General features: G+C 48.5%; 2 protein-coding genes across 2 annotated transcripts in view; one reads left to right on the plus strand and one right to left on the minus strand.

Moving 5' to 3' along the window:
- Positions 1–4,950, minus strand: part of JMJD6 (Bifunctional arginine demethylase and lysyl-hydroxylase PSR) — a 198,262-nt gene extending 193,312 nt beyond the window's left edge. The window contains exon 1 of the mRNA XM_050186335.2: positions 4,851–4,950. Within this exon, the coding sequence (XP_050042292.1) occupies positions 4,851–4,920 (70 nt within the window). The 5' untranslated portion in view covers positions 4,921–4,950. The remainder of the gene's footprint in view (positions 1–4,850) is intronic.
- The window catches only part of LOC126539478 (A disintegrin and metalloproteinase with thrombospondin motifs 18-like), a 147,579-nt gene that overhangs the window by 126,509 nt on the left and 1,392 nt on the right, over positions 1–19,678 (plus strand). Inside the window, exons 13-24 of the mRNA XM_050186337.3 lie at positions 798–985; positions 3,930–3,996; positions 7,291–7,411; positions 8,213–8,364; positions 9,743–9,957; positions 10,716–10,770; positions 11,443–11,554; positions 11,772–11,926; positions 12,050–12,083; positions 13,122–13,349; positions 14,212–14,341; positions 15,361–15,623. Of these exons, the coding sequence (XP_050042294.1) occupies positions 798–985; positions 3,930–3,996; positions 7,291–7,411; positions 8,213–8,364; positions 9,743–9,957; positions 10,716–10,770; positions 11,443–11,554; positions 11,772–11,926; positions 12,050–12,083; positions 13,122–13,349; positions 14,212–14,341; positions 15,361–15,595 (1,692 nt within the window). The 3' untranslated portion in view covers positions 15,596–15,623. The remainder of the gene's footprint in view (positions 1–797; positions 986–3,929; positions 3,997–7,290; positions 7,412–8,212; positions 8,365–9,742; positions 9,958–10,715; positions 10,771–11,442; positions 11,555–11,771; positions 11,927–12,049; positions 12,084–13,121; positions 13,350–14,211; positions 14,342–15,360; positions 15,624–19,678) is intronic.

The following is a 19,678-nucleotide window of genomic DNA, read 5'->3' on the forward strand; positions in this document are numbered from 1 at the left end:
CAGCACTTTATAAGTACTACGAAGGCGCATTCGTTCTGTGCGCGTTTGTACTTTCTTTGTCGTCCTATATATCTTCTCTACAAAAGTTTGCAGTGGAATTCAGTACACTCTTGAAAAGCAAAAACGAAAGCGAAAGGGAGAAAGGTAACGGTCCATTTTATGCCCGGATGTAGACGTAAGCATTATTGCTTATTACGTCAAAGAAACATGTTATCCATGCCCTTAAGGCACAATCGGTAAGGGAGCGCCTGTCCCGAAGTCAAGAGCTTCAAAGGATCGAGTGCAACGCATCGTTCAGTTATTTTCCAATCTTCGCTAAAAGTGTCAAAGCAACTGTGCATGTAACTGGACATGTCAATGGTCAGCATAATAGTACCCCTACGGAACCTTCATTGCTCCAAACCTTACAAATTTTGTGCCGCGAATTCTATCCCACAGCTCCTCAGGCCGTGAATTATGTTCCACGATAAATGACACTGTATCCATTTATCACCACGATGTTTTGTCCATGATTTGAAGCCTCTTCTGAGCCTTATATTTTCTGTTACGTATGAACATGTAAATGGGTATTTGTGACATTTCAAAGCTGCTTTCCTTCTTTTTTTTTTTTCACTGTTTCTATTCATTGCTAACCTGCCAACCCCTCTACGCGGCAATGCAAATCGTGCACGGTCCCTTATGATACGCACATTGACTGAGCACTCACAGTCCTCCCCTTAGAACCTATGTAAATAAATGTTAAGAAGAACAAAAAAAAAACAAGACTATCCACTGCACCGTCTATTCTACCTATTCAGTGGTGCCGGGCTGGCTACTGTGTGGCTCGCCGGGACGAGCTGGAGCGGCGTCGGTCGCGGGACCCACCCGTCGACGGCGGCTGGGGACCCTGGTCGGCATTCGGCACCTGCCGCTCAGACTGCGTGGCAAGGGGTGACTACGCCTACGTCGGCGTCAAGGTGTCTCGACGCCGATGCGACAGGCCGAGGTATGTTATCGCCCGTTCGCGCACGTGATTTCTCCACCGCGACAGATTACCTACAAGAAAGGGGGGGGGGGGGGGGATCGTTCGAGGATCTCGCCCGCAGGCCTAAACTAAAGCTGGATTTATTCCCAGAGCTGCAATTCCTTGCGCCGATTTGCGAACGCTTATTTTTCTCACATCGTGCGTAGCCTCTATCGAACAACATTTATGCTCCTTTCGATCAATACACGAGTCGTGTACTGGTGGCCTCACTGCGATTATTCCCATATGACCATGCATAGCGAATCTTGTCTCTCTCTCTGGTTAAAACTCTGGAAAAACGACCATTTCGTGACGCGTTATTTTTACGCCAACAACTTTCCATATGGGCTGGCTTTTGCGCTATTGAAGGAATGAAAGAAAGAAAAAAAATGGCCACAGCAGGAGTGGAGAAAGGAGACTGCAGACCAGACTTGTACGTAATGATTTACACGTTATTAATCACTTGTAATCAACTACGTCTTCTGGTAATTTATAAATTTAACGATCTCTTTGTTTACTCAGTAAGGCTCACCGTAATTACCTTTTTTTTTTTTTTAATTCGGAACCTGCAAGTACACTCCTCCACACACCTTCTGTAACATATAACGTGTTACATGTAACAGTTACTTTATTGACAAGACAAGCTGTAACAAACGGTGCATCTTCGAGAACCTGAATTTGGCGACAAACGCAATAGAACGCCCGAAATCGTTCCACGCGCATGCGCGAATGCGCATGTTCAGACAGGAACACCCGAGGGCTCGGTATGCGCCATCAGATGTTGGCCGATGAATTGAGCAGGTACTAGTACGGCTCGATAGCGAAGAACGATAATGACAGGAACTCATATATGGACGACTTTTTTTCGGTGCGTGTGTGTGTGTGTGTGTGGGGGGGGGGGGTGTATTTGCCCGACCAGGAGCGTTCTCTCTAAGTTCTAGCAACAATGAAGCGCGCTGTGCTAGGACCCAGTGCTGAGCATAACCTATTTTTTTTCCTCCTCGAGCAAGTTTTCGGTGTCGCTGCTGACAACAAAAACGAGAGACGGTGACCAAGGAAACTTTTTAAGATTCCTTGTTAGTTCAGATAAGCAATGTATGAAGGGCTGCAGAGAATGCACTGAAAGGGCCAGGCCAGCTCGTTCTGTTTACTATACCTACGGAAAAAAATTTGGAGGAAAATAACGTAGAAGTAACCGATTACTATTAAATAATTATTCAGCTACTTTCATGCGCAAGTAACTGATAACTGCAATTAATTACATTATTAAATGAAGTAATTGTAATCATTTACTTTTTTTTCTGTAACGTGGGAGGCTGCAACACTCTTATGCGCCGTTAAGTCTTTTTTTTTATTGAAATGAAAATAAAAGAAAGAGACGTAGTCACCTTACCATGGTGAGTCTTGTTTTTGACGCTATTACATATGTCACGCAACTATACAGCTGTCCGTGCGCGGGCGTATGTGCGGGTTGTTCACTAAAACCATTCGTGACAGCTGGCTTTCTCGCAATAAAGGTATATGTGAGGTGAAGCCCACTTGCGTAGTTTCTTAGGTTTAACAGGTTACAGCGCCGTCGGGGCCTCCAGTAGCTGCACGTGCTAAAGTGATTTAATGTCGACCCGCCGCGTTGTCTCAGCGGCTATGGCGTTCTGCTGTTGAGCACAAGGCCGCGGGTTCGATTTCTGATCGCGGAGGCCGCATTCAGAGAGGGGTAAAATGCAAGAATAAGGAAAGAAAAGTTAAAAAACAGCGCCAGTGTCGATTTATTGCACGTTCATAAACCCCAGGTGGTTGAAATTAACAGCGACCCTCGTAGCTCGTATGATGCCCAGGGACGTCAAAGGCAATGTTATTTTGATCCGATTTAATGTCACATGGCGCAGCGTGCGGCACGCATCGCGTATGCTGCACATCGATGCATTGCGCAATGTTTCAGTAATGAAGTAGCCGTGCAACAATTGAGCGTACAAAAAGAAAGAAAAAAAAGTGAAGGTGTAACGGATGCATATGAAAAGGCAGTAACCAAAAGGCAAATTCTTGGACGAATCCATTAATAATAACCAAAAGGCAAATAATAACCAAAATTATAATAACCAAAAGGCAAATACTTGGACGAATCCATTAAAGGCAGTCGAAGTGGAAAGTTCTGCTGCGGAGAAGCTGTTGGCTACAGCCTGTTTACTCCATCCCAAGGCAGTGCGATGCAGCCGATAATATTTTCTTTTACGCTCGATGTGAATTGTTCAGAAATAACTTCGGTTGATCTCTACCAGAGTATACTGTCACATATTTAAAAATAAGATTGTACCAGCTGACTTCACTGAATGCATGTGGCGGATTGCACACCACACGTTAATAGGCTATTGTAGTTTCTGTACCTGGGGACCACCAGATGTACAGAAAAGTACAGACCGCCAGCTGTTTTGTTTAACGTGTCTGTCCGACTGGTATACTGCTTGCACGGTGGTCGTAATAAGCACGCAACAAGCTTCTATATCTGGAGCTTGCGATGCCACCACTCCAGATTCGAATCAATGTACTCCGCTAGTCACAGCTAGGCCTGGTGCTTCCTGATACACAGTTCAGTGCACTTGTTTCAGCGGTGCTAGTGATTTGCGCTCAACGAAGGCGCTATTTGTCTTCATATGGGACACTGGCCTGAAACAAACGCTCTATACATGTTTTTTTCAAATGTTTCTTTTTTTTTTACAGCTTGTGCCTGTTACTTGTGCATGTTGTGTGTATACCCAATATATCCAATATCCTCCGCTCACTGACCCTTATTTGTGCTTGCTTGTTACTTTCGGTTGCTCAACTTATTATGACACATGGGTGCTTATGGCGCAAGGGCTAGGTATAGACAAAGAGCGCCATGAATTTTGTCACCGACACTCGTCAATTCGCGCGATATCTTCGGTTGCAGCCCACAAAGCGGGGGCCGTTTCTGCGAGGGCTCCGACAAGAGAGTGCAAATCTGTGATGCAACGCAGGTGAGCCGACTTTTGCAAATTATTGTGGTTTTTGTAAAAGAACACGGTGCAAGGGCTTCTTGCGGAAAAGAGGTGAGGCTTTGTTTCGATTCTGTCCGCACAGTGTAAAAGGTCCGGTAGCGATGCTTTGTACAATCACTCGCACGAGCCCATCGCGGTTGCTTACGGGCTACGGAGTTTTGCTGTTCAGCACAATGTCGTGGGTTCGGTTCATGGCCCTGACGGTCGCATTCCCGTGGGGACAGAGCGCAAAGTTTATCGTGTATCGAACATTGGCTGCACGTTCAAGTACCCCAGCTGGTCGAAATCAATCCGAAGCCCCCTACCGTACCGGCGCATCTCTTAGCCCCAGTGCTGTTTTCGAACGTTAAGCACCATGAACCAATTTTGGCTTGAAACGCAGCGTTAGAAATAACCACAGTCACGTAAACATAGGTATGCGCTGTTGACTGAGAAAGCGTAACAGCGAAGCCATGAGAACGAAATTTACTCGCTGCCAACTTGCACACGTCACAAAACTGAAATGCGCAGTGTATAGTCCTGCGTGTGAGCAACGCACTGCGCATTTGCATTGTAGGCTGCGCAACGGCACGTTCGCGAGAGCTTCCACGTGTCCGTGGAACTTCTGCGATCAAGTGTGCTCGAATCGGCACCAACAGGGAATGCGCGTGGAACAGTTTCATTGAAATCGGCGTTGCGAAGTTAGCCTCAACGTCTTGTTTTCTCGAGGTTTCCGCGAAATCTCATTCTCGGTAATCACGCGGAAGGCGTATCGTGCGGTCAACGAAAACGCAGACTTCAATTTTGGATACCTAGCCTGCAGAAACGACATCAAAAAATAAAACTTATCTTACCGGAGCTCCACGGTGTCCATGTCACTTTCTTCTTTTCAGGCAAGAGTGGTCCGGTAAATGTTGACGCCATATTTGTGTCCCTGACATCGCGACCACGTCCTGGTCAAGAGCTGCATGGGGTATGCAGCGCACGCGAAGCTGCGCGACTGTGTCGCGAACCTCAAGGTCCGGCTCGAATTCTCATGAAGGCTTGGCTAACAGCTCGGCGCTGGCTTCCGAAGAGCAGGAACAGCTACGTCATGCTCTGTTATCTGCTGTCAGCGCGCCGCATTGAGATGCTCTAGCCGGCGTGTGATGCGTCTGTCAATCCGGTATGGTCGGCCGCGCGGACAGAACATGCGTCTCACGGCGCCGGGCAATACGACCTAGATAGCACAAATCCTGTCTACTCCGATCCATGACGGAGAAAGCGGTGACGTCAAAATCACTGTTGCCTAGTTGGGAGCGTCCCCATTAGATTCTATGGCAGTCGGGCCAGGTAGCATGACGTCATGGATCGGAGTGAAAAGGCCTCGTGTTCTCTAGGTGGTGTTGCACTGGGTCACGCCTGGCGCGTCCTGCCGATTCAAGCATATTCGAGTTCCATGGTGCATGCAACGCATGAGAGTATCGTTAAAATTAGGACTAACTATAAGCTCTATATACCCTGAGCAACAGCCGCGCGTGCGCGGAGTCCGTGGCCCCTCGTGCAATGCTTTCGGATCACCAAATACGTAACCTGTCGCGCGTTTACTTTTCTTTTTTCTCCTGCTGCACACAACGACGTGGGACAATTCGATGACGCACTTCTCACGCGAACGCCGCCAGACTTCGCGACGTCAGCACTGGCCGACTGTCACCGCTCGTTCTCAAGCGCAAGTCATTTCCCAATCTGTACACGGCGGGCCACGCATTTAGCGCTAAGTAAGGTCCACCTAGGGCTGTTATCGCTATATAAGAGCACGTTACGAAGGCGAAACGAGAAGGGGCGAACGGGCCGAGAACACCCCCGAAGCTTGGCGTCACCGGCATCGACGGGACATCAGTTGCAATCGACGCGGTAAATGCGTTGCGAGACATACAAGTCGACGTTCCCGTCAATCTTCCGCCGTAGCGGCGGATACGCGGCTGAGCGTACAATATCAGATCGTTCGCAATGGCGCGAATTCCTAACGGTGGCGGAGATTAATAGGATCGTTAGAGTATTAATTTGGCAGTTATAGACCTAGTCAAGTCGTCGTATGGGGACCCATCCTAACGTGACGAGTTTTGCACACCCGTGAGCAAAGTATACGGACCAGGTATTACACGATAAAACTTATTTTCTCCTGTGTCCGTGAATGCAACTTGAAATTAAAAGACTGCAGTCTAAACTTATGAATTTGAATTATGAATTTTCTAGTTCACTGGTCAATTTCCGTTTATGCGTGGTAATTACGTAGAAAGTCTGCTTTTCTTTTTTTCGGAGACCCTGTGGTTCGTATACTTTTTCTCACGGGTGTAAATATGGTTTGCGAAATAAAGTTAAATTTGTCTTACATGAAGTTTATCCGACTCCTACTGCCTGCGGCCGTGCATATGTGCGGAACATAACGGAGTATAAGCTGTACAAACGAGTACTCAATCGCGAAATGCATGTTCGTCAAAACCATCCGTTTCGTCAGAAGACGCGCCGGAAAGGAGGCTGCTTCGACTGCCTTCTTCGCATGCGACGAGTCTGTTTGTTTGAAAAACGTCCACGGCAGCTGCATTTAGACGGAGGCGAAATACAAAATCACCCGTGTACTTAGATTTAGATGCTCGTAAAGAACCCTACGGTGGTCAAAATTAATCTCCATCTACGGCGTGCCCCATAATCAGATCGTGGTTTTGGCACGTAAAACCCCGTATATTTAATTTTTAATTTGAAAAACTTCTTTATTATGCTTTTTGGAGATACTTCCGTTTTGGTTTATTCAACCATGCCCGGAGAGGGACAGGGAAATGGGGCGTCAGGCTGGGATGCCTGTGGTAGGTGATGCAGGAATGAGGGCCCTGATGGTGACCTCCGTTCGATATCCTAAGATATCGAATGCAGGGATCCTATCCTACCTGGGATTCCGGCTATGTGGAGGGGCGGCCATGTCACCATGGGTTTCAGGAAGTACTTCTTGTCGTGCCAGTTGGTTAAACACAATTACTAGTAGAGGGACGGAAAATAATACACATATACAAAGACGATACAAACAGACGAACGGTCGTCTTGCCTGTCGTTCTCTGTGTATGTGTGTCCCCCCCCCCCCCCCCACCCCTCTTGCGTGCATTACTTTCTAAAAGCTATTTTTGATAGAGTTTTACCTAAAGGATGAATTCATCAGGGCGTCAACATGCTCTCGCCGTCATCACTAACGGAGCACTGATTGACTATACCGCGGGTTTGACTATTTGAACTAACTGACTATTTCTGCGCCGATTCGAACAGCTGTGCACGACGTCCAAGAACCAACGCCTGCTGGACGAGTTCGTGCTGAGCATCTGCCGCCAGGCATCGGCACGAGACAAGAGCATCGAGCCGTATGGCACGCAGTTCCCCAGCAGAGACTGTGAGTGCACGTTCTTTTCGCTCTTCAGAATCACGTGTTTGCGACGTCACATGAATGTGTCGGATGTACTGAGAAGGGAAGCGCGAGATGCGATGAACAGAAACTTGGAGAGTGGGATTCATCTTGCTTTTTGCCAACAATGTTGCGTTCCTCCTGTGTGCCCGCCTGATGCAAGTAGGACCATTTTCAGCTATGCCAGGTTCGCAACTTATCACTTGTGCAAACAACACGCGCACTGGGCAAGGCTAGGTAAGCGTGACCCACTTGCGCCGTTTGTGTCTTTTCGGGACTCGGCATATGCGTACATGTCGGGACTCAATATAATGTGTGCTGCAACTTGTCCTATAGCCTCTAGTCTCTGCATCTTCCAGTGTGCCAAGGGCTATGTGCTGGCCTGTGACGTTTCTTCGTATCCCACAGAATTTTTTTTATTGCTAATATGTGACAAGGAGTCGACGTCACAGTTATAAGGTGACTAAATTATAAATCTCTATCTTTCATACTCATTTCAGAAAAAGACAAAAAAAAGGCACGAGTTTCTAGCGTTTGCTCTACAGTTCCGTTTGTACCCTTGGTCATTATACCGACCGCGCATCTTTCTTCTGCACTTCTCCCGATCTTGGAGGCGATGCTCTACCAGTTGCAGTTATTGTCCGTTGATCGGAATGGAAAGCTATAGGGCAGCTCGTACGCTTTTACCCAGGAGGCGCATAGGATTTAGAGCCCTCCCTTAGAGTCCCTCCTTGTGCGCCCAACTGAATATGATCACCACGGTCGTGCATTGCGTGCGCTCACTCGCAGACACGCACTCATGCTACGTGTGGTGCCGCAAGCGCGGAGGCGGCTACATGACCCACGGCTGGCGTATCCCCGACGGCACACCCTGCTGGAGCCTGAGCCAGAGGAGGCAGGCCAGGAACACCAACCGCTACTGCGTCGACGGGGAGTGCCAGGTATGCTTGACGTACTGGATCAATCAAATAGATCTGTGGTTAGACCACACAACTCTTTTCGCGATCACCGGAATGAGCTTCGCTTGCAACGGCCACCATTACGGCACACAGGCACCGGGTGCGTCGTCCGCCTCGATTCTGCGTCGATCACAGTAAAGGATATTGTCTCTCTCTATCTCTTTCCACTGCGACAGCGATAATATGGACACTCAAGTCGAATTTTCGCCGTCGTCGTCACCATGAGGTTCCGTATAAAGTCCAAGTGCGATAAATTGAGAGAAATTCTCGTTGTTTGGGAAGGAAAAGTGGGGTAGATGAAGTTCGCGCCCCGCGCGTTGTGAATGCGAGGAAAGGCGTATGTGCACCGAGAAGGATGGTGGCCCGATGCGCGCCGTCCTTCAGCGCGCCCAATGTTGGATGGAGGTCACGTGATAAAGCGTGCGCTTTGGGGCGGGGGGGGGGGGAGGTCAGGTGAGCGGCGCGGCCCCTCCTTTAGCCGGCCCGTGGATGCGCATGGCTGTCAGCACAGCCTATCTTGGAAGTAACCTGCGGCGGATTAATGGTATGGCCAGCCGAGATAGCTAATCTTTTTATGCGCGTGGTCATCCCGCGTGCTTAGTGTTGGAGTTCGCGCAATCTCACGCACGAAGCATTCGCTTCCCGAGTCCGGCGCTCACCACGCCGTCATTGTGACAGCGAGTGCTGGCGGTCATCGAATGGTATCTTTTTAAGCTTGCCTGTGAGCGCGTCACACCATGCTTCCTTATTAGTAACCGAACGTTTACTGCAATTTATGCGGCTGATAAACCTATCAGCCTTAATTCGGGAGATTGTGTAATACTTTGCTATCGCTATCAATGCTTCGCGGCGAAATTGCGACTTTATTTTTCGTCTCCAAATATAAGCACGGAAGCAAGCAAGTGGATAACTCCTTGACTGTCGCCCAGTGGGGCATTCGATGCAATGGCGTCGAATGAGAGCCAGGGCCGGGCAACGTAACAGTTATATTACTTTATTCCTTTTCGCGCTTCGTCTCAGAGGTCCGAGCGGCGCTCGAACCTCATTACCACCGAGATCGTCCTGCCGTGAACAATGGATGATAAGGAATAGAACCTAACGAAAGGAATCCTTACGTTATACCGACCCAGGACGCGTCAGCGCATTAAGCCATATTAGATTTTCCTCTCTCAAGAAATACCTTGCGGAAACACGGACACCTCGCGGAAACGTTGAAGACACGAGGTTCGCGCAATTATTCACGCAGCAAACGTCACCGCATCTAAATATGAAATGACGGAGCCCGTTGTGCGCATGCGCAGTGACGCGATCCTTGTGTCACGGGAAACGTTGGTCACGGGTGAGCGGCTCGTGTTCGCAGGCGTTCGACTGCTACGGCCGCAGCACGGAGAACGACTCGGCCGAGGCCACGTGTCCCGTCCGCCAGTCGCCCCTGATGGCAGCCTCCGCGTCGGCCAGCCCCCGCGGTGTTGTACCCTCCGGCTGGGGACCATGGCACGCGGTCAGCGAGTGCCGACACTCCTGCCTCGCTGCCGGCTCGGGCTTCCAGCTCGTCGCTCGAGAGTGCAACGCCATGTGAGCAGACGCCATTCGCGCATTATCTTGTGCGCAGCAGCTCTCCATGCGTCAGCCCAGGGGTGCTATTTTGAACGCTGGAGAATTCCGCCATCTTGTCAGCGTTGATTGGCCAACAGGGGTGTCACGCCCTCCCCGATTGGCTCAAAACGCCAAGATGACGGAACTAGACAGTGTCCAGAGTAGCACCCCTCGTCAGCTCTGATTGGCTAGCAAGGCAGCTACGCCCTCTTTGATTGGCTCAAAACGCCAATGTGGCGGAACTTGACTTGACATAACACCTCTGACGTCAGGTCTCTCGGTATGGCTACCGAGTCGGCCCGCGGTTGGAGCCAATCCAATTATTATGTTAATGCTCACTAAGTTTCTCGTGGTTGGCGGAGCCCTAATTAATTTTGCAGTAGGCTTAGATATAGCAAACTAAATATTGGCACAAACAACAATGTAAAGGTGCCTATTGACAAGGACAACGGGAACAAGAATGGGAAAACGCCGCGGAAATTAATGAAAGCTATATGTCGAAGCCGAAATGAGCCAACGTCAATGAGGAAATCACAAGTAATTTCGCAAAATGCTTGAGACGTTGAAAAGGGAAATTCGCAAAACAAAAACGCATGCTACGAGCAGAAAATAAAAACTGAAAGCTGTCAGTACAGGGAGTGATTTACACACTTTCGCTACTTCGCTGTGGATAAGAAGTATTTTACAGCGATGCTGGTCGACACTGCCTTGACGTTGTTTTCACTGCCTTGTTGCAGATCGCGGTGCACTGGAAAGAAAGAGACCTACAAGCTCTGCGACTCCACACGGAAGGTGAGTCTCATAGCGAGCGCTGACGCGATTACGTGCTTAAATGCGTGTAGAACACTGCGGCAAACTTCTGCAAGATTATTGGGACCATAGCGCTTGGCGACGCGGTCTGGCACGACCTCCGAGATCACTATATAATGATCTAGGAGGTCATGAACTCGGCGTTAGCAGTTACCGTTGATTGTTGTCAAAAAAGTGCTACATCTAGGGCGCGAGCTCAAAAGCGTCCCAAAAGGCTGAGTTTCACTGCAAAGAAGGTTCGGCATTAAATAGCCAGGAGCAGGCCTCGAAGCACCCTTAGCACCAGGTTACCAAGGCAACGATGTTCGCCAGTGGGCGCTGAAAACGCCCCAGATGCTGCAGTCGAGACATGTTCAGTGGGGCTGGAGCGTTTCAGAAGCCAGTTACAGAAAACTATTCGTAAATTCTGCATGTTAATTTCGTTAACTAGCATCTTCTCCGCACTACCTCGCTTGCGGCCACAACAGGCTGCTTCTCGTTGTTACGAACCGTTCTTATGTACAAATGGCCTTGCGAATCGCGACCGATGTTCGCAGTTGTACTAATGATATTGTGTCGGAGAATCGAAGAGGCCGGTTAAAACGTATATATGTTAAAATTCGGCTGTGTTATGCGAAGATCTAATCCGTGACTTCTGTGCCCTAATCCGTGCAGTGTCGGGGTATGGTGACAGCAGACCAGTACGCGACCAAGGTGTGCGAGAAGTACCGGCGGAAATACTCCAGCCTACTCAGCGGACGAGGAAGGCAGCTGCCGCTGCAAACCGGTAAGAGACACATGGTATATGTATATTCGGCCTAAGCTGGAAGCAGTTTGGCATGTATTACGCGTAGGATTGGTACGAGAACAATCAACAAACAAACTGCTCACTATAAGTGGGCTGTTCTGCCAGAGAGGTCGGCTGTCCCCGAAAGAAAGTGCACGAAATGGCGACGCCCATACACGGATACTAAAGTGGTGCGCATCCGGACCCGTGGTTGCAGGCAACCCGCACGTGTCGTGTGTGGTGGCATGCCAGGACCGTGTGTGGAAGGACACTCACTACCAGATGGACGTGTTCGAGGAAGGACGCTTCCCTTTCGGCACCGACTGCAGCGGTGGACAGGGAAGGGCCTTCTGCGTCTCTGGACGATGCCAGGTATACACGTACATGCTCGATATGTGCACGCACGTAGCAGTACGCATGCAAATGGATGCCGTTCCCGCGGTGCCCCCGCATCAACGTGACCTGATTTTCCACTTCTTTATCTCTTCGTCCCAGAAATTTACGGAAGAAGGAACGCCCCTCGATGAAGGTGAGATCGTTGATTTCTATCAGCCGCTACACGGACCCAGCGAACTGCCTCAGAATCAGAATCAGTTTTATTCATGACAAAATGAGGATAATTACAACATAAGTATATACAGAAGGAGGTCCCGTAGTTAGAAACTGAAATGGGACCTCCTGTGCATGATGACTAGAATTAATAATACATACAACAATGGCAACATGAAAAATTTAGGAATAAAGGTTTAAGGAGACAGGGCATAAATGAACAGAAAAGCAGCATATCTACGTATTAAACAAAAACAAGGCTTCGACTTAGTCAACGAAAGGTGAAACTACAAAAATACCTAAGAAGAAAGAAAGTAAAATACATATGCACACATATATACACACATTATATACACATACATATATATATACATATATATCACATACATACACACACGCCTCTTTCTCGCTCAATCACCTTTCGGGGTATCATTCTCAGTGCAGTTTGATTGGCTCAGCCCGGGGACAGAATGCGTGGACGTCGCTTCAGTGAGGCATGGCAACGTCACGTGAAAGCGTCACAGAAAGTGACCTATAGAGGACGCAGCACCAGATCAGTCAGAGCAGGTCTTTTTTTTTTTTTTTTTTTTTTTTCAGTCAGGGAACATTAGCAGTGGCGGAATAGCCATTTCACCTTTCGGTGAAATGTCCGTGCGCGTGATTCACGCAGCGGGAAGTCACGATAGCTTCTTATTTGACACGGATTCCTGTGCCCAACACTGTAAAATAATTTACATCCTTAAAAGTGAAAAAGGGTGTAAATGTGTTTATAACTCACACCTTTAGGCTGTCTGTTACATAAAGCACACCATAAGGGTGCGAGTTATAGACACATTTACACCCTTTTTTCACTTGTAAGGGTGTAAATTACTTTATGGTGAAGACGACACAACAGAGCGAAACACGGGAACAGCAAGTGACGGACTATATAGTGCGCGTTTTTCTTTTCTGCGCTTCTTTAATGTTTTTTAGACCAATATGTGCGGCGACGTATCAGCGTCTCTTGTTAACCACGCAGAGAGTGTGACGCCCCGTGCCCTGCAAAGGAAGCGTCGACGGCGCAGGATCAAGCGCCACGCGCCCACGCTAGGAAACAAGGCAAGGAATGCAGCCGTCGAGGAAGGCGACGTCCGGTGGGGCGCCGAGCGCCAGGCGGCGCTAACGCTTTCGGACACGAATCGGACCTCGGAGGTTTCGCACTGGTGGAACGTGCACATGTCCGACTGCTCATTGCCCTGTGGCGGAGGTATGAGTACACGATGGAAGCGGCTCACTTTTAGAAGCTGCGTGTATCAGGTGTATTATCAAAAGGCTAACGAAAGTTCCCGAAAAGAATGCGTGTAGTCAGGGTCAGAAGAGTGGCCGATTTTATCGTTTGGTGAAGAGAATGAATACATTGCAGTGATTGAAACGGCTGGAGCTCACCAAACTGTGAAATTCAAGCAAGCACGATGTTTCGAGGCCTCATGCGAGTAATCTGACTTAATTGTGGCTGTCCGCAATGGACGGATATCAAAATTGTGTAAACTACACAGCAGGTGTAAATTACATCTAGAGCAGGCAGTACTGGCATATCATATACGCATGTCTCTGCACAGTCCACTATATTAATATATTTTAATGACGTAACCGCAATAAGAGTTTTAGGCACTACATATTAACACGAGTTTATTCTCTCCGGACCAAACCTTTCATAAGTTGCAGTTTATGCACCCGCGAAACCTGTTTTTGTGGCGAACGCAGCAAGCGAGTCCCAGGACTGAGGGTCTCTGATAACCTCCTAAAACCGCAATGAAGGTTTGTCTCTCTCTAGGTTTATTGTCGCGAAGTGATAAACTTCGCGTTTAAATATTCCCCCTTAATTCTTCGGTTATGCTCATATATATGGCCCATGCAAATATATAACCACCGGACAGTCATTTGAGCCAATGAAACCATGAGGGAACTAAGGTGTAAATGGGAGACATCAGAATTTCGTTTCCTGTGTATTGAAAACATTTTCCCGCAAATATAATTCTCGGGATCATGCTTTCATTCGGAGGAGTATTAACACGTGCCCGAGCCGAACTACTTTGTAACGGCGCCGTGCGCATTGTTTCGTTGTGCAGGCACACACAACGTGACGATCCAGTGCGGTGCGTCGAGAACGCACCCGAATGACAGCCGCTGCGACCAGGGTCGGAGACCCGCGCTCAAGACGGGCCCGCTCGCTTGCAACACGGAGCCCTGCACAGGAAGGTTAGTTGAATCACAGCCGCTTTTCTCGACTACGATTCACACGCATATGCTGCCTTCGATGTTCCGTATAGTTCAATGCACTCTGATCACATCCGCATAGGCGCGATAAACACTTAGCACACCTCAAGACAAGGCGCACGTGAGAAGCGTAATATCGAACAGAGATGGCATGCAGTAAGCAAGGCATGGTGGGGTTTGCTGACGGGGTTCAGCGTCTCGAGGCAACGCCTAGACTGTATCAAAGACTAGGCGCCATATAATGGAGCTCTCCGGATTTTGACCGCCGGGGTGGGTACACGTGCGCTTTTGCATTCCGCTCCCGAATTCGGCCTCCCCAGTTGGGAATACACACACCAGTTAAATATGAAAGCAGCAGCCATTATGACGACGTGTGTAGACTACATACATGCCTCAAGATGAACGCACTGCCATAAGTCAACTATTATCAGCTACACCATTTTTTTATATTCGAAGCATTTCACGCGTTTTCGAAGGGAGATTGGTTTTCATTATAATGTGCAGGGAGTTGAGGAAATAAAACATAGAACTAGAAATTGTTCATAAAAGAAGGGGTGAGGGGGTTATAGTAACGCACTCGCGTGCGCTGTTGTGGGCAACTGAGATCGGAACAGGCTGTGATGAAAATAAGCTAGGACGGTCGCCATCTTGTCTTTATATGACTGGAACGCTTTGTCGAAGTCGTGGTATACCTTAGCTTGAACAAGAGCGTCGTGAAAGTTAAGCTAACCGTAGAAAAGGCTAAATTTTCACGATGTATGATGTCGCTTATGAAACCTCAAACAGAACAGAACTGCAAAACGAAACAATCGCGATATTACAGTCGCGTAAGGTTTCAGAATCGCCTATGGCGTGTTTCGACGACGGAACACGCAGAGCGACATATGCTCAACGACAGCGCCAATTGCGTAGCTTTGCCAGCGCTGCCGGTTACGCTTACGCAAAGCATAAAACCGCTAAGGTCGTTGTGGCATGCACTGCAAGATCGAAATACCCCGCAGGTGGCACGTGGAACCATGGGGTGCCTGCGTGCGCGGCGTCCTGCAGAGCCGCCTGGTGGTGTGCGTGGAGCCACTGGCGCCATCATCTTTATTCTCGCTAGTCCCCGACGGCCGCTGCCCGCCGCCCCGTCCAACACGTCTCAGGAAGTGCGCGCCACCGCCGGCAGAAGGCGCCACATCACTGCCTCGAACGATCGCCGCTTCGTCACCACGGCTACTGCCCGGCTTCTCGTGACGTTCACAAGACGTCCGTTGCTGTACAGGTGTGGACAAGATTGTTTGTGCAGTTGTGCGCTGCGACTCTTAGTAGTTGTCCCGGGACGTGTTTGCGCTGTTTCCATGGTAGAGTGTATAAGCGCGACGGTACGAGGACGTAGGAATAAACAGATACACAGGCACAGCGCTTCACTTTCAACTATAGATTTTACTTTCGCACGCATCGATAAATATATACCGTACGAGCGGAAACAAACGTAGCAAAAAAGAACATTCAGTGGTGAATTTCGATAAACCGTACACGTGTGCAAGGCATGTGCAGGCGCTGTTTGTTCACCATGCCTTGTAATGGTGCAACGGTAAAACATTGCACTCCGCGCTACCAGACGTCAGCCGTCGATCGACGTTGAACCTTCATTCTAATGTTGTTTACCGATTCATTTTTACTCCATGACCCGTAGACGAAGGTGCACGAATTGCTCTGTAGTGGAGCTATATAGGGGGAGCTCCGAGCTGAATCGCATTAAAATCCCTTGATAATTTGAAAGTAGCGACACTCTCCTCCTCACGGCGCTTCCCTCCTCGATTCTCCTCGCCCGCCGGCTGCGCACGGCGCGCTTTTCCTCCTGGGCTCCCGCGGACGGGCCGCAGGATTCTATGGAGGCGTGTTATTTTGGGCCAGTTGCGCGCCCCAGTGGGGTTGAAAATTTTGAGAAATGCTAATAACATCATCGATAATGCCGGAGGCAACGTTTATGAGGAGGTTGGCTTTTTCTTAAAGCCGTATGAACGGGGTATACCGATGTAAAGGGAGCTTTATTAAAAAGTATGGGGTTTTACGTGCCAAAACCACTTTCTGATTATGAGGCACGCCGTAGTGGAGGACTCTGGAAATTTCGACCACCTGGGGTTCTTTAACGTGCACCTAAATCTAAGTATGCGGGTGTTTTTGCATTTCGCCCCCATCGAAATGCGGCCGCCGTGGCAGGGATTCGATCCCGCGACCTCGTGCTCAGCAGCCCAACATCATAGCCACTGAGGAACCACGGCGGGTAAAGGGAGCTTTGAGGCGAGTTCTATACTCCAGACAATTTCTCTGCCACATGATCAGATGCTTTACTTCGTGCGTCTGATCTAGTATTGCTCGTGACACATTCTTTTGTGTGTGGCTTATTAAGCAAATATCACGTGACCCAAGGAAGGCGGGAAACGAACCAAAGCATGCGCAGCCGCGTATAAGAGATGATTTATGATTAGCAAAGTAATGATTGATTAGTGATTGGATTAAGATGAATTCCGGTATATTAAGGTGGATTAATGTCGATGAAGGTGGATTAAGGTGCATAGAGGAGGACTAGGTTGGATTAAGGTCGATGAAGGTGAATTAGGGTGGATGAAGGTGCGTTGAGGACGATTATAGTGGATTAAAGTGCACGAAGGATAAGGGTGCATTAAGCAGGATTATGGTGGGCTAGGGCGAATTAAAGTGAATGGAGGAGGATTAGGGTGGGCTAAGGTAGATGAATGTGGATTAACGTGAATTAAGGACGATTACAGTGGATTAGGGTTGATTAAGGAGGATTAAAGTGCATTAAGGAGGGTTAGAGTAGATTAAGGTCGATTAGGGAGCATTAAGGACTTTGGTGGATTAATGTGAATGGAGGATTAAGGTCGATGAATGTGGATTAGGAGGATTATGGTAGACTAATCGGTCTCAATACTCAATGAACCCTAATTCACCTTAGTCCACCCTAATACAACCTAATCCACCTACATCGCCCCTAATGCATCTTAGCCTACCCTATACGGTCTTACTCCTCCTTTATCAACCCTAATCCATCATAATCCTCCTTCATACACCTTAATCCTTATTCATGCCCCTTTATCCAACTTAATCCTGCGTAATAGTCCCAATTTACCTTAATACACCCTAATCCACCTCTATCAAACCTAATCCAGCTCCATGGTCCCTAATCCACCTTAATCTACCCTAATTGGTCTTAATCCTCCTTTATCAACCCTAATTCACCTTAATCGACCTTAATCTTTATCTACCTTAATCCTTGTTCATGCACCCTATTGGCCTTAATACCCTTTCATCAACTCTTCACCTTAATCCTCCTCCACCTACCTTAATCTCTATTCATGCATCTTAATCCTTAATACACCCTAATCCACCTTAATCTCCCTTAACACTCTATAATCAACCTTAATCCTCTCTAATCCACCTTATGTCAATCACTAATGATTAATTAACTTGGGTAATCATTATACAGGGATGGACATGCTTTGGGTCACCTCTGGCCTTCCTTGGGTCACGCGATACTTCCAGTTTACAACGCGACCTTGAAACATAGAGATCTAAAGGCTTTCGCCTTAAAACTTAAAAAAAAAAAAACTAAATGTTGACTAGCTAACGCTCATCACCTGCAATACCACGGGTATACTTGCCACAAATCTAAAATTGCAAGGCAAAATCTATAATGCTGCACTTCTGACTGAATAACAACAGTTAGCGAAGTGCGAGGTGATGGAGCCGCCCCAGAATATTGAGCATACTGAGGACAACCGCAACAAAAACGCTGGTGAGCAGGCCGGAAGAATGAAAAAAAAAAAAATGCAGCATTACGGGATGCTTTGCTACGAGCTATAAGAAAGACGCCTCAGCTCGCAAACAACGCTGTTCTTTGTCGGAACAAAGTTCTTTCGGCCAATGTCATGCAGCCCCTGCTTCCTGCGCAAGCCGTCATGCTTTCCTTGTGGTATCATAAAAACGGCATAACCATCTTAAGGCTTCTCGCTGCAGTTATATGCGCAACAGCCTGGCATAGCTCTAGCACAAAGAGCAGGAAACACAGCGCACAACGTTCGCTACGCTGAGCTATAGCGCTGAGCCAGCCGTGCTCAGGAGGAAAATGGCGCGAACGAAAAAGAAAAACACAAGCAAAACTCAAGATCCGCGCGTTTCCAAGGGCAACGGCAGGGGGACCAATCATCGTGCAAAAAAAACGGGGGCAAAACTGGTTGCCGCGGGGGAACGCGCAAGGGGCGAGGAGTTCCCGCGACGGTGGCAGAGTTCAAAGAGTGTCGCTACTTTCAAATTATCAAGGGACTTTAAATCGCATTGATAATCGCATCCATCACATGTGGTGCCGTTGGTGCCGTCTCGAGGGGAGAACGAGGTACAGTGCAGCTGAATAGGCAGAGCTGAGGGCGTGCTGCGAGGAAGCTGCACACAGTGCACGTGCGAGTGAGCGGTGGGAGATAGACCAGGGAATTTTAGTATGTCCATGTCTGCTTCCACCGCTTGGACCTGTCTCAATTTCTATCGGAGAGGAAACAAAGAACAGGCGGTGGAAAACAGCCGGGCGCATAACAGTGCCGGGATTAGTTAACGCAAGCGTTGAAAAGCTGGTTGAAGTCAAGCTCCACCAAAGTGAGGAGGCGCGCGTGCGAGAGAAGGCCACGCCCGAGGTCGCGGCGGAATAGAAGCTCGTTACAGTGTACCTTTATGTTGTGAACTAACGGCTCTAGCGACGAGAAACACTGGTCCTGATTACACTTCCATAGGCATCTATATTTATATTAGAGCACAGCTTTTAGGTGCCTGTTCCTGCGTTGAGCGTCGGAACGAAGGATGAGTACGGCGAAAAGGTGAGGAAGCAGAGTACCAAACGAGACGTGCTTCACGGCGGCGACCCGCTACAAGATGGCGCCACAGTGTGCGCGAGCTGCACGAGCAGAGGCTCAGCACGGCCACCACAGACCCTACCGCTCAGATTCAAATTCTTTGCCTCGATATATCGCGAATTCAAAACACCTAAACTGCGCTCATATTTCACATTATGGAGTATCGTACTCGTCAGTGTTACCGACATAGTGAAGATGGCTAAAGTGAATGGATCCAGAAAAGCAAAATATTACATTTGTTTACTATCTCCGAAACGACTTGAATGGTTGTGCCAAAAAAACATATATACATGAATGATAAACTGCGACTTATCCTGTTGGCGATACAGTAAATAATGACCACACACACCATGGCTTCAGTACACCGTTTCAGCAACTACAACTGGTGCATGCACTGGCCGCCTCCTTGAGT

The sequence above is a fragment of the Dermacentor andersoni genome, chromosome 11 (assembly GCF_023375885.2).
Source record: "Dermacentor andersoni chromosome 11, qqDerAnde1_hic_scaffold, whole genome shotgun sequence".
Taxonomy (NCBI): Eukaryota; Metazoa; Arthropoda; class Arachnida; order Ixodida; family Ixodidae; genus Dermacentor; species Dermacentor andersoni.